The 15,927-nt window shown below is 35.4% G+C and overlaps 1 protein-coding gene across 1 annotated transcript in view; it reads right to left on the bottom strand.

Annotated features, from left to right (window-relative positions):
• Window positions 1–15,927, bottom strand: part of LOC150080022 (uncharacterized) — a 219,187-nt gene that overhangs the window by 30,131 nt on the left and 173,129 nt on the right. The window contains exons 15-16 of the mRNA XM_090383335.1: window positions 7,981–8,949; window positions 3,071–4,027 (exon numbers count right to left, since the gene is read on the bottom strand). Coding sequence (XP_090239461.1) covers window positions 3,071–4,027; window positions 7,981–8,949 — 1,926 coding nt within the window. The remainder of the gene's footprint in view (window positions 1–3,070; window positions 4,028–7,980; window positions 8,950–15,927) is intronic.

The following is a 15,927-nucleotide window of genomic DNA, read 5'->3' as shown; positions in this document are numbered from 1 at the left end:
TCCTGACTTTATATCATCTTCCACATCAATACAATTCAAGATCAGGATCAATTCAAGATTCAATACAATTAAAGGGGGAAGTCCTGTCTAACCAATTTGATTGGATACTATGATATGGTCACAAAAGAACTGGATGCAAAAAAATAATTTTGATATTATACTTGGATTTCAGGAAAGCTTTTGGTACTGTTGCGCATGAAAGACTACACTACAAATTGGAGCAGTATGGCATTAAGGGCAAGTTGCTGCTATGAATAAAGGGATGGCTGGTTAGACATCAGAGAAGACAGTTAGATATGAGAGAAGACAGTGGTAAACGATGGACACTGCTCTTTGTGGACTAATGTTATTAGTGGAGTCTCCCTGGGTTTGGTGTTGGGCAAATTGTGTTGTTTTCTATATTTATCAATGATATTGATGGTATATCAGGCTTAAGGTGCAAGTTTGCAGCAATATGAAGGTTGGCAATGACAGTATGTTACAGCAACAGGATCTGAAAAAGTTGGGCAGAGAGATGGCAACTGAAGTTTAACATCGACAAATGCAAAGTACTACATATGGGTAGCAGTATCCCCAGAAAAATGTACCAACTGTGTAGTGCTACATTGAGGGTACTGGTGAATAAAAAAAAAAAAAAAAAAAAAAAAAAAAGAGTTGGTAATTGTGCAGTCAGATTTGAAGTTTTCTGAGCAGTGCAAACAGGCGGCAAGAGTAGCTCATGGGGCCTTGTCAATGATATAGAGGAATTTTGCTAGCAGGGATAAGGAGGTGATTCCTTTGTATAAGGCAATGGTCAGGCCACACCATGAGTACTGCATACAGGTCTGGACACCTCACTTTAAGAAAGCTGTTGAGCTACTAGAATGAGTACAGAGAAGGGCAACAAGATTAGTAAGTGCAACAAAGGTTGCTGTTACCAAGATAGGCTTGTTTTGAAAATTGTAGAGTCTAGAGTCTGGAAACTAGGCACCTGCAAGGTGATCTAATTGAGGTGTATAAGGGCTTGAATGGTTTGAGCAATCTCAATGCTAATGGGATACTTCCTCTTGCTCAGATTATGCACCCAAGGGGGGCATAAATTCAAACTGAGGAAGGACAGTTGTAGAATAGATGTGCAGAAATTTGCCTTTAGTCAGCAGATGGCTGGAACAAACTTCCATCTGTCATTGTGGAAGTTGATAGTTTAAATAAATTCAAGGAAAAACTGCACAAACGTTTAGAGTGAAATGTTGGGTGAAATAGTGTTTTTTTCCTTTTTTTGTGGCTGATGCTATATAAGCTTGCTTTCTTGTATTAAGTGCCTCTGTTAATGCTAAGTTGACTCCATAGCAGAGTGGTCAGGAGCAGGAATGCAGTAGCACATGCGTAGTAGATCGGGGTTCAAGACTGACTACTAAATATGGTCAGTCTGCAAACCCGCACTGGACCAGCACGGCAGATTATGGTCCTTTTCCCTCAGCATGAATCACTGAGGAGGCTTCCATCCTGCAATGGATTGACTGCAGTTTACCTTTACCATTTTTTTATGCATCTACTAATGTTAATGGGTTTCTGTGAAGAACATAACCAACAGAGATTGACAAAATCTTACAGAACTTTTTTTTTTTTTATTTGCTAGATGGTTCTTAACATTAATGCACACCTTGAAGAATACAAATACAGTAAATTCTTGTTTGAATGAACTTCCCAGGGCTCACGCAAATTATTTTGCCATAATGAAACAGGTCTATTGAATATCACTGAAAACTATTTCAAAAGAACCATTATTTGTTCAAATAAATTCTGTTGCATTTCTAAATTACTATTTCTTATATGTAGAGATAGTAATTTCTGCTTTATTTTACTTAAATAGATTTTAAAATCAATAATAAATAAAATTGATGAAATACATGTATACTACAAAAGTAAAAATAATTTGTGCAGAGTGTCGTTGAATCATTTTATTTATAAGGTTTACGATTTTATTTATTTTTTTTTAATGATTTTATTTTCGATACTAAAGTATTGAAAATACATTTTCAGTACATTGAAAAAGCAATAAAAATCAGAAAACTAACCACTGGTAAAAAAAAAATAAATTCACTTATTTTTGTATATGGATTAAAAATATATGCAGTATTATATAGTAAAGATTAATGGGAGGAGTATGAAAAAGGAAATAATTACAGACAAGAGTAACATTAGCCAGAAGGACCTAACAACTATAATAAATAAATAAATAAATAAAATAAAAGTAAATTAAAGTTGTAGAGATAAGAAGTCAGAAAAGAGTAAAAGGCAGGGAAAAAAAATTTAATATGTATATAAAGAAATAAGTCAATATTATTATACCAGACATACATTATTATATTGTCATATATAACACAATCTTGGTGTCATTTAAATGTCAACCACCAGAATTGCCCAACAAGATGACAATATAGTGTCCTCTGTTTCTAACTTAAAGTACATGCCATAGCAAAATAGAATTACATCAAAATATAGTATGTAAAATTAAAGCTATAAGGGAGGAAATATAGATTGCTGGCATGTAATTTAAGGTTGACATGACAGACGACCAGAAAATAGTTAAGCATAAGTGAACAATGAAACTAAAACGAACAAAAACAATTGTTGAGGGTAGACAAAGGCTAATGGCAGAAATGCATATAAATGTATATAAAACCTATTTATATTATAGTGTTTATAAGAAATAGTATAGCAGTTTAGCTGATAATTAGGATAGAAATAAATATTCCTGCCCCTGTATTACACTAATAGCACTGAGTATGGAAAAATGATAGTTTTAGGAAAGTGAACAGTATATTACTGAAGAATATAAAGTTGGAGCTTGGGTTACCTGGGAGTACAATTTCCCATCCTTGCCAGTAACGGCACTGGACATTTTTCCAGGCTTTAGTTTAAGAACATGAAGATAATATAACAAGAAAAATGAAATAGGTTTTAGAATTCTTAAAAAAAAAAAAAAAAGTCTGGGAATGCAAAACATACACTAAGAAAATGATTTAACCTCTAAGAATGCTTTGCCTTTTTTTTTGTTTACATATTACGAAATACATAACATACTTACACATTCCAGAAGCTGGGGATGACAAGGGTAATTCAAGGCCATTTGGGAATTAGATTCCCTTTCCCTAAATACAGGAAAGTAAGTTGTTTCTGAATATGGTTTATTAAATGTTAATGTTCCACTCTGCTGGATTCCCTGAGTCTGCTGTAATTTCACAGGGTTCTGAAGTTGGTTCAAATAGATGGACTGGTCAACAGATGATAATAACACAGGACTGACTGGGGATGTTGACTGAGGATCAGCTGGTTGAGTAAACACAGGAGAAAATAAGTTGCTATTTGATGGAGATAAAACTGTATACTGCACGACACTTCTATTCTGGGGTCCACTGTTTGGTCTTTGAATATTCAACATACCCCTTGAGTCTGTAAATAATTCTTGTCCAGTTACATTTCTTTGGTTTGGAAGTGGCTGTACAACAGTTTGGGGTGCCTTATTACCCGATACTGGCCTCATCATCACAGAGCAATCTTGAGCTGCTCTTTCCCTACCAGAAGCAGAAAATTGAGCTTGTGATGATCTTACCTTGTGTGGATCACTAGGAAGTGTAACACCACCTCCAAGATGTAAGAATTGATGTGCAGAATTGCCTATTTCTGGATATGGACGGATGACTGGTGGTGGTGGTGCAGCTATAATAACTGATTGTCTGTTTATACCCTGGACATTTGTACACACTGGAGGTAAAGATGTATTAGATAATACCAATGGGACCGTTCCACTAATAGATGCCAAAGGATAAGGATTCCATGACTTTGCTTGACTACCAACTGATGAAGTACTACTTGCATATGAAACAGCACTTGGACTAGTTAACTGAGCAGTTACAGTATTAACATAGCCTGGAACAGCAGAAACTGTTGAAACAGGGGGGGAAGGAAAAGTTAAAGGCACTTGTGGTATTACTGGAATAGGATCACTTGCTTTAGAGATTATGTGATGATAATTAGAAATGCCCTAAAAACAAAAATTCAGTCTTTTACTACATTCAGTTTTAGATATAAAATTTAATTCAACTAGTTTCTCTTAATACTTAATGATGGGGGGAGGGATAGTACCTATTATATAAATCATTAACAAAAGAAATTCTAGCAATCGTAAAATTAAAATCATGTTTTTTTTTTTTTTTTTTTTAAGGTCATATGTTAAATTCAATGTGCATAAAATAGCATATATGAACTAAACTTGGTGGAGAAATCAATGTAAAAAAAAAAAAAAAAAATTAACTGCAGTAATCTGACCTAAACTTTAGAGCACTGGCTTATTACCAGCCAGTAAATATTTGAAGACTACACACATAAGAACACAAAGGAATTTATGAAAGGTTTTGTGAATATTATTATTAGCAGCAGTATATGATACAAAAACAAGCATAAAAAAGCATCAGCAAAAAAAAAAAAAAAAACCCTCCATCACCTGTCCACCCCTCCAATAATTTGCCTAGTTTTTCCTCAAATTAATTCAAAATACACACCAACAACAGACGGAAGTTTGTTCCAACAATGAACACCACCTGCTAGCCAAACCTCCACACATCTATCCTGCCAAACCTCCACACACCTATTCAAACTGTCAAACATCCTTTGACAGTTTGAATTTATGGCCCCTCATGTGCAGTCTGAGCAAGAGGTAGAATGCCATCAGCACTGAGCTCGCTCAGGGTTGGCAGAACATAGTATGGCTGGTAAGCAGGGCAGAGGAGTGCCAACATCTGGGGGTGCTGAAATTCAAAATTTTTATTATAATAACATTTAATAAAAGTATCTCAAGGGTGCCAAAAACCCCCCAGAGACACACCTCAGCTTGCTCAATCCAATCAAAGTCTTAAAATCTCAATCAGATCATCTCGCCGGTGCCTTGTCTCCTGACTACAATTTGCAGAAATGAAGCCTTTCTTTGAAACACCAGCCTTTTGTTCCCTTCACCAACCTTACTGCTCTTATCTGCATCCATTCCAGTAGATCTACATCCTTCCAAACATGAGGTCTCTGTACCTGTATGCAATACTCAAGATGCAGCCTAACTGTTGCCTTGTAAAATGGGATAAGGATGTGATCACCTCTTTATCCCGGCTAGCAAAGTTCCTGTATATCATTGACAAAACCATGAAGTCATGGCAGCCTGTCTGCATTTCTCAGAGAACTTCATATCTGACTGGATAATTACCTACAAGTCTTCATTTTGCACTATCCTGAGTGTAGTACTACACAGTTGGTATGTTAATATGCAGTACATGAAGTATAACATTGACAAATGCAATTGCCATTTCTCAGCCCATCTGCCATTTTTTTTTTTTTTTTTTTTAAATCTTGTTACAGTAACTTACCCTGATTACTGTCATTAACCACCCTGCCAACCTTTGTATCATCTGCAAACAGACATTATGCCTGATATACCTTCATCATTGATAAATACAGAAAACAACAATGGGCCAACATTGAACCCTGGGGGACTGCACTAATAACATTAGTTCACAAAGAGCAGTGTCTATTGATTACCCCTGTCTTCTCCCACTCAACCATCCATTTATCCAGACCAGTACCTTGCCCTTAATCCCTCACTTCTCCAATTTGTACAGAAGTCTTATGTGCAACAATATGGAAATCTTTCCTGAAATCCAAGCATATATCAAAATTATTTTTGCAACCAGTTCCTCTGTTACTACATCATAATATCCAATCAGATTGGTCAGACAAGATCACCCCCTAACAAATTGATACTGACTGTAGTGTAATTGCATTTCTGTCCAGTGATCCTACATTACTTCTTTAACCAGACTCCATTAATTCCCCTGAAGTTAAGACAAACAAAAGTTAAACTAACAGGTCTGCAATTACTCATGTCACCTTTTGATCCTGCTTTGAAAATGGAGTTACATTCACACACTTCAGTCCATGGGAACCCTCCCTGATCCAAAGATGCTCTCATATTGCTTACCTCCACTGCTGCCTCCCTTAATATAACTGGATAAACCCCATCCACCCCAGGCATCTTTTTTAAGTTATGCTTTAACAATTTCTCTTCCACTTTCCTCTCAGTTATCACAAAACCATTTAGAGCTCCATTAGATTTTGATGAACTTTTAGCTCCCCTCCCTAAAGAATTTCTCATGTATAAACATAGATTCAAAATACCTATTCAGTTTATTAGCAACCTGTGCAGAATCATCAACAGTTAAACCATCGACATCAAGTGGATAAATGTGATTCAACCTGCTTCCTCTTGTTAGAGAGGGAACACAAAAATTAAAATCCCTACAAGTTATCAAGAGATGTGCAAGTGATAATGCTACACTAATTCCACAGCAGTAAAAACTATGCTATCCTAAATTAGATCGTGCACTATTTGATGGAACTACATTATAAAATCTTGTTTATAGCATTATAATGAATTTATATTTAAAAAAAAAAAACACCTCTTCTGATAATGTTTACACTCCCTTATAACTACAAAGGAACTACCCAAGTAGCAATTATTCATTCCTATAGCAACAGTGTAACAATGGTCGCTGAATTCAAATGATTATATATATATATATATATATCAATACAACGATGGCAGAAGTCCACTTTGGATTTTAAGCAACTTCAAAGACCAACTAAAGAACAAATTCAATCAATTTAATCAGCTAAAGACATAACTACTTTACTAATTTTAAACAAAACTCAAAGAGAATTTTTAAGCTATAAAGAAAATTCCACTTGGCAGCTTCCAGAAAAATCTTATGAAATCTAGCCTAGATGGTTCAATATTTACACCTACACCTAAATAGATATATGAACTGATGACACAGTTGCTGGCAAGAAATATGCATGCAATGGTAAGTTAGCAAATAACTAGAATAAGCAGAAAGTAGAATAATGAATTATTATTACACTAAGGTAGTGACAAACTAAAAAAAGTAAAGTTCCCTGAAGCTAAGGTGGCAAGCTAAGCTAAAGCAGATTAAGAGAAATCTTGCACAGTCAGTGGTTAAACAATGTATTACAGGACTATCCAGACAGGAATTCAGGGATTTGTTAAGGAAGGGGGGGGGGATCTTGTCTGTCAATCACATTAGCTACTACAACGTAGTAACAAATGCGAATTGGATGCAAAAAAAAAAAAATTTGACATTTCACAGACTTCGGCAAAGCCTTTGACACTGTTCTGCATGAAAGACTGTTGTAAAAATTAGAGCAGTGTGACATGCAACTGCTATGGACAGATTATAAAAGGGCACTGCTCTTTTTTGGACTAATATTATTAGCCAAGTCCACAAGGGTTCAGTATATGCTTACTGTTTTCAACATTTATTAACATTGAAGTAAGTATATATATCAAGCTTAATGTCTAATTTTGAATATGATACAAAGAACCACTGCCTTAAGATGGAAGATCTTATTTTAAGAAAGATGTGGATCTTTTGGAATGGCTACAGAAGTCAAGATTAGTCATGAACATAAAGAAGGTATTTTTTAGCACAAAAGACTTCATTTCTGCAAATTGCAACACCTGGAAACTAGGTATCTGTGAGAAAACCTGATTGAAGTGTTTAAGGCTTTAAATGGATTGAATAAACCAAAATAATTTGGTTTATTCAATGCTGATGCATTTACTCTATCTTGGATAACACACATAAGGAAACAAATTGAGGAAAATGGTTGTATGAATGGGGTGTGTAAAACGTTTTGATGATTTATTATTGGTACAAGCTTCCACTGGTGTTGTGGAAGTAGGTAGTTTTAATAAATTTAAGAAAGAATTAGAGAAATTAGAGTAAGATTTATGATTTCTCCCTTTGCTAATGCTGTATAAGCTTGCTTGCTTTCATCATTTACCACTACTAATACTAAACCAGCCGGAAATATTAAATTGCTACTACCATGAAAAATATTACTTTAACAGTAGTAATTAAATTATGCTCTTACCTGAGGCACTGGAATGTTAGTAACAGGTGAAAATTGGGTTTTTGAAGATTTGTCTAATATAGATGGAAGGATATTGGCTTCTCTTGATGCCTGCTGTGGGTTCACTGATGAAGGACCCTGAGAAGTTATTAATGGCTGAGAGCTGTTTATTAGTGGATCAGTCACACCATCAATTCTGTGTGTTTGAGGTAAAAATACTGGCTGAACTAACGATTGGAGTGGGAGAGAATTCTGACAATCTACAGCCTCACTGAAAACTTTCCCAGATGTGTTGCTAATATCAGAAAGTGTACTACTTAGAATGCTATCTGAATTTGGTGAAGGAATTATACCAGAAAAAGAATTTTCCTTTCCAATTTCTGTTAGCATCTGAGAAATTTTATTTAATGAATTACCATCTAAATACTGGTTTTCTGACTGTAATTCAGATTGCTGTGCATCTACTGATGATGGAATTCCTGAATCTACTGAAGACAGAATTTCTGAATTGGGAGTTGCTGAATCATGACTTTCAAACATTTCAGAATTTCCAGTTCTATCAAGTTCTGTAATGGGATCAGTTTCACATGATATTTCATTATGAAATTTCGATGAATCACAACTATCTCCTTCCTTATTTGAAAGGGATATCTCCTGAATGGATTCATTTGTTTCTACTGATGAAATCTGTGAAGCATTTTCATTACTCTGAATGCTGTCTACACTATCTCTTCTTCCTTGAGAAGGTGATGTTTCAGTTTCATGAATACTACTAGGGGTCAAGGACTGAAAGCTGTAAGGGGATATTGCTAATTCTGTACTTGCATCTGCTGATACTGATATATTTGGAAAATATTTGGCAAGCATAGAAACTGGATGACTCTGAGTAGTTGAGATTTTCAAATCAGGAAAAGCATTAGCAACGTCTTCTTCAGAAGAGATGTTATTCTGAGCAAATTTCTCCTCAAAAGTATCTCTATCAGCTGCATTCTGAAAGCAAAAAATTGCTGTCAAAATTTCAATAGTATCACAACAAGGTAACAAAACTAAGAAACAAAAATATCCTGAACTTTAATTCTTAAGACATAAAACATATTGATTTACACTGTTTAAAACTGTAATTTCATTATACAGCCATTAAATAAGAATATCTTCCTCAATGCTTTTGTTATTACTCATATTTTAGAAATCCACCTTAATTAGATTGTTGTGGAGGGAAGAGGGGATGAGTGCTTTTGATGTGAAAAATCTTTGGTGGCAAAACCAATTGGTAACAAATATGCCAGACAAAAATGACCAAATAATTCAGATTCAGTACAGGAAGTAGTGTGCATGATCGGTACAAACTTGTGACAAATTTAGTACAGTAAGTAGTAGGCTCACTCTTGCTACTTACTTTACCAAATCAATGTTAGTTATGTAATTTGCATAATTTAGGAAGTGACGTAATTTGCATCATTTCCATACAGGGTATATCCATGCTTTTCTTTTTTTTTTTTTTTGCATGGATAATTTTGAGAAAGAATTAGGAAAAAAAGTGATTCTTTTAGGTGAAAATATATTTGAACTAAAGTTTAACTTTATACTGGTGCTAGCATATTAGTGTATTTTAAGATGGCTATTGTTGCAGCAATCATTCTTGGTAGTCTTACATTTTTATTGATTTATTACTTTCAGAAAGTGAACATTTATTATTAGTTTTAAAAAGTTTATTGTTTAGGGTTCAGGTATACTGATCTGGTATACTGACATGGCATCTTGTGTTCAGAATAGCATCTTAACGGAAATCTGGTGCTGTTTTGTAAAATTTGGGAAGTCAAGTATTATATACAAGACTGCTAACATCACACAACAGTTCAGATATTGGGGTTACACAGGTTTACAATGATTTTGGGATTGGAATAATTCATTTTATTCCAGAATAATAATTCATAATTCATTTTTGTTCATAAGTTTTTTTTTTTTTTTTGGCAAAAGTAACTCTGCTTTAAAAAAATAATTGCAAAAATGATATTGCATTTGATTGTTACAATATGTTGACAACCATAGGTTAATTTTTCTGGTATGATCATGAAAAAGAACCATGCAGAACTACTGAAAATGCACAACACAAGATGCCACTGGCATATAACTGGACAATTCAACAATCACTACTCATTCAAAAATTCAAGTGAAACTATGTTTATTTCTGTTTCTATGTTTAGCTTTGTAGTGCAGTGGTTTTCAACCGGGGTGCAGCAGCAACATTCCAGGGGTGCCACTTAATTTGGGTTTAAGTTACTTAAACTTAATTTATATATTTATTTCATTATAAAAAGATATACGGTATCTTTTTAGTTTTGTGGTGATCTATAATTGATGTTTATTTAGTACCTCTATATAAAGAATAAAAGTATACAGTATATATATATATAATTTGTATTATGAATTGTAATTTTATTTATAGCTATATTATTGTAATAACTATCACATAACATTTTTTTAATATTATATACACATACAGAGAGAGAATCGGATCTAACAGGAAGAAAATTGAGTAGGGGTGCCACAAAATAAAATAAATTACTTAGGGGTGCTGTTATTAAAAAAGGTTGAAAACCACTGCAGTAGGGCAACAAGCAGCTGTGTAAATAAACCTCACATTTTATATTTGTGATGGCTTTTCTTTTTACACATAAAGCAGAGGAAAAACATTACAAAATTTGTTAAAAAGACATACTCTGGGTATTTCAGAATAAAACATGGCGGCCAAGGCTCCACACAATTTGCCACACTACTATAGCTGAGGAAATGGAATCATGGTAAGAAATAAAAGCATAGCTGCCAACATTTGACTTTTGAAAAAACAAAAACAGGACATCTTTTGGCCAAAATAGGAACTTTTACTCAAAAAAGTGGAGGAAACTAGATTTTTTTTTTTTTGCAAAAGGAAAAAGTTTTTCCTTTTTTTAAAATCATGCTGCACTAGAAATTAATTTCACTGATAACATTACACATATGATATTAAAATACATCCAAAAGATTGTTTACCAGTACAGAACACTCAAACATTGACCTAGAACAGCGGTTCTCAAAGTGGGTGCCGCAACATCAAATTTAGCATCTGCTTACATAGTGGCCATTGCTACAAAAGGTTGTTGATTTTCATGCAACTGTGTAAATTAGACGTCATCATGAAATAATTTCTGACCGCATTGCAATGTTTATGTACATACACCTATATATACGGAACAGCCGAGCCGTCCATTGCGTACACTGTATTTGAAACAGCACAGCGCCACTGCAAACGCTCATACTTGCTTAGCAGATCTTATCCCTTCAGCGCTAAAATTAATAAAATTTCAATATAATTTGTATTGTTTTTTTTTTTAATTTTGAATTATTTTAGTTTCTGGATATAAATTAGAAAGTGTACTTATTGTCCTAAAAACATTAAAATAAGTATGAAAAAGCAATCGAATATTCTTAGAGATACAGAAATTGTGCATAAAATATGGTATGAGACCAATTTTTAAATAAAAAAAAAAAATTGTTTAAAAATCCTGTACCAAAAGCCAAACGTTTTTTTCATACATTTTTCAAAAAAAAAAAAAAATTCCCCTCATTGCCCTTCCACATGCACCACCTTACAAAATATTCTGCCAGAGCCCATGCACCTGGTGCTGGGAATTTTTAATAACGGATTTAGGGTGTCTTCACGTTAAAAATTTTTGAGAACCACTGACTTAGAATGACGCCGTAAGTACTGTTAGAGAATTACAGAATTCGGCGGCATAAATTCAAATTACTGGGGGGGGGAAGAGGTTAAGACTGTTGTAGGAAAGGGTTTTTTTTTTTTAAGCCAGCGAGTTGTCGATTGCTGGAACAGGTAGTTGAGGCTGACAGTTTGAAGAAATTCAAAGGTCAACTGGATAGTTACCTATGCAAGGAGGGAAGCATCATTTGAATGTTCTTATCTATTTGCCAGTGTAGCAAAAGCCTGTGGCTTCCTTGCACTATATGGCAATTACTCTTACTTAGCTAGGAGGTTTGTTTGGATTGTCTAAGACCTCAACTGATTGAGTGCTTCAAAAAAGGTACTGTTGCAAACGTTACCTTCTTCAGAAATGTTGAATCGGAGATCTATTCATAACTATGGCCCTGCTCTCTCTAGACTTGCCTGTCATTTCAAAAGCTTAACCAGAAAGAGAAGATCTAACTCAGTTCTTGTTTTTCTACCATAGCTGAATATTGTTAAGCATTGCTATGAGGAATTATTAAGATGCCAAACATCACTTCAGATGTTATATTTCAAGCTTCCTTGCACACTTGTCAGTTCCAATTAAAGACCACTGTACCTAAATTCTTTCTTCTTTCATTATTTAAAAAGTGGAACTGATAGAAATGGTATTGCATCATTTTTCTAAATATTCAATGAAACTGGGAAAATGAAAAATTGTGTTCCCCACACCCTGCAAACCGTTTCATTTCCATTCGGTTAAAAAAAAAAAAAAAAAAAAAAAAACACACATATCCTCTGAATAGCACTACTGTATAGTGAATTGATTCTCCAAATGCAATTAATTTAAAGTTAAATATTTAACTTAATACTTCTGAAAACACAGTCAGCAACTTACTATGTGAATTCTGTTTGGAGTCAGAAGACATTCAATGCCATAAGGGAACATGCTGTAATCTTAGGAACTCATGATAGAAAGTCAGCTGTCTGCCAAGTCAAGTCCATAATTAACGAAATCTATTCAGAAAGTCATACAGAATAATGTATGCATTAAATATGTGAAATAACACTTCACTGGCCTAAATCAACACAAATCACCTCAAGGTCACAACACTGGAAGAACAGCACCAAAGTTGACAGAAGATACTTGACATTAGACTTGAATTTCTGTGTGAAGGGAGCTTTGTTCCAGAAAACAGAAACTGAATGAATAAATGAGGAAGAAGAAAAGCTGGCTGAAATTGGAGTTTAAAAGGATGCTGACTGGCTGAGGCACATATTCAGACTTATAAGAAGCCAAATCAGAAGAACAGTGCCAACGGAAGTATCCATAGAAATGGCATGGAGCAATGTTGAATCAGTCTGGAGTGACAAACACTGGGAAAGCAAAAATGAGAGAAGGAATGTGTTATAGGCCTAATGACTCTGATTAATACAATTGAACAGCTGTACAGAGATAGTGTGGGCCAGTAAATCAGAATGTCTTATAATGGGGGATTTTAAATTTGTAGATATTGACTGGAACTTGTGGGTTGGTCACTCACACACTAACAACACTTCTGCAGATTTATTCGATGATTATTTTCAATCATTGAATTCTTGATCTGATTATAATTATCAGCAGTGATTATTCACTGCATTAAGAATCTGCAGATAAAGGAACCACTAGGTTGCAGTGACCACAATTTACTGATGTGGGATTTACTTAGATGTAACTACCATCAGGGGCAAAGGTAGCCATTTCTGCTTTCATAAAAGCGACTATGGTGGCCTCAAACAGTTTTTAAATTCTATACAGTGGTACCAACTGATGATGTCAACAGCATATTCTAAATGGGAAGCATTAAAGGAATTAATCTTGGAAGCTATCAGGTATTGCACACCAAGAAATATCAAGTTTTAAGCCTAAACTGATATCAGATGAACTAATGAGACCCATTGCAGAGAAGAAAAATGCATGGGATGCATATAAATTATCAGGCGACACAGAAGCCTATGGTAGATATAAGCTAGTCTGTAATCAAGCCACAAAGGAGCCTAGGCAAACGAAAGCAGATTATCAGAAATCTTTGGCAAAAGGATGCAAAGAAAAACAAAAATTCCTTTACTTATATAAACTCTAGAAGTAAGGGGATGAATCATTTTAGTCCACTTGATAATGATGGTTTGACCGCTGACGATCCTGCTCTGATAGCTTACAAACTGAATAAGTATTTTCATCTACAGTCACACGAGGAATTCTGTAGGGAAGTGGAGGACAGAAACTTATTAAACTCTAAGAGCGAACAAAATGATTTTGTAATAAGTGAGAGCAAAGTAGAGGAAAAATTGTTGAAGATAAACACAAGAAAGGCACCGTGGGTGGATGGGATCTATCCAGTTATATTAAAGGAGGCAGCAAAGGAAGTAAGCAAACCCTTAGCCATAATTATGAGAGCTTCCTTGGACTCAGGGGAGGTACCCATGGACTGGAGATGTGCAAATGTGACCCCAATTCACAAAGGAGGATCAAAGGCTGACACAAGTAATTATAGACCTGTGAATTTAACTTCTGTTCCCAGAAAATTAATGGAGGCACTGGTAAAAGAAGCACTGCAGGATCATCTAGACAAGACTTCAGTTATAGCTCGGACACAGCACGGTTTTGTTAAGGGTAAGTCTTGCCTGACCAATTCAACTGGATACGATGATGCAGTCACAAAAGAACTGGATGCAGGGAATAACTTTGATATTATATACTTGGATCTTAGAAAGGCTTTTGATACTGTTGCACATGGAAGACTGCTGCACAAATTGGAGCAGTGTGGCATTGGAGGCAAATTGCTGCTATGGATAAAGGGGTGGTTGAGGGGGAGAAGACAGAGAGTGGTAATCAATGGACACTGCTCATCGTGGACTAATGTTATTAGTGGAGTTCCTCAGGATTCAGTATTGGGTCCATTATTGTTTTCTGTATTTATAAATGACATTGATGATGGTATATCAAGTTTAATGTCCAAGTTTGCAGACGATACGAAGGTTGGCAGGGTTGTCAAGGACACTACTGACACCATGCTGCTGCAACAGGATCTGGAAAGGTTGAGCAGATGGGCTGAGAGGTGGCAAATGAAGTTTAACATTGACAAATGTAAAGTACTACACATGGGAAACAGCAACCCCAGAGCAACGTATCAACTCTGTGGTACTACACTGACAGTGGTAGAGAATGAAAGGGACCTGGGGGTGGTTGTGCAGGCAGATATGAAGTTCTCTGAGCAGTGCAGACGGGCTGCAAGAGTAGCTCATGGTGTATTGTCAATGATATATAGGAATTTTTCTAGCAGGGATAAGGAGGTGATTATTCCATTGTATAAGGCAATGGTCAGGCCACACCTAGAGTACTGTATACAGGCCTGGAGGCCTCATTTCAAGAAGGATGTAGAGCTGCTGGAACGAGTACAGAGAAGGGCAACAAGATTAGTGAATGGAACAAAGGGGTGCTATTACGAAGAAAGGCTCAAGTTTTGCAAATTACAGTGTCTGGAGACTAGCTGCCAGCGAGGTGATCTGATAGAGGTGTATAAAGCCTTGAATGGTTTGAGCATGCTCAATGCTGATGGGATTCTTCCTCTTGCTCAGAATAATCACCTGAAAGGGCATAAATTCAAATTGAGGAAAGACAGATGTAGGATAGACGTGCAGAAATTTGCCTTTAGCCAGCGGGTGGTTGGTTGGTGGAACAGACTTCCATCCCTTGTTGTGGAAGTTGATAGCCTAAATAAGTTTAAGGCTCAGCTGGACAGGTATTTCAAATGAACAGAGGGGTGAAGTGGAAGTGGTTATTTTTTATTTATTTATTTTTTTTTTTTGGCTGATGCTGTATAAGCTTGCTTTCTTGCATCAAATGCCTCTACTAATGCTAATAGTAAATAAATTTGAAATTTGAAGTACTGGTCAAGTCATCAAATGCAGACATTGTGGGGATAGAGATATGGTGTAATTCACACATAAGGGATGGAGAATTTGAATAGGGGGAGTAAAATGTGTACAGAAAGACAGAAGCATATTAAACCTAAGGCAGTGCATATAATTGTCAAGGTGTGGCCAGTGCAAGGAGTGACAATCACTGGGAAAACAAAAATGACTATGAGTGTGTTGTAGGCCTAATGACTGATGAGTACACCAAACAACTATACACAAAAAAGAGTGGGCCAGTAAATCCGAATGTCTAATAGCGGGAAATTAACTTTCCAGATATTGACTGGAATGTG

The sequence above is a fragment of the Mastigoproctus giganteus genome, chromosome 10 (genome assembly GCF_048544385.1).
Source record: "Mastigoproctus giganteus isolate SK-2022 chromosome 10, ASM4854438v1, whole genome shotgun sequence".
NCBI lineage: Eukaryota > Metazoa > Arthropoda > Arachnida > Uropygi > Thelyphonidae > Mastigoproctus > Mastigoproctus giganteus.
Note: the sequence above shows the minus strand (reverse complement) of the source record. Positions and strands in the feature narration are given on the sequence as shown.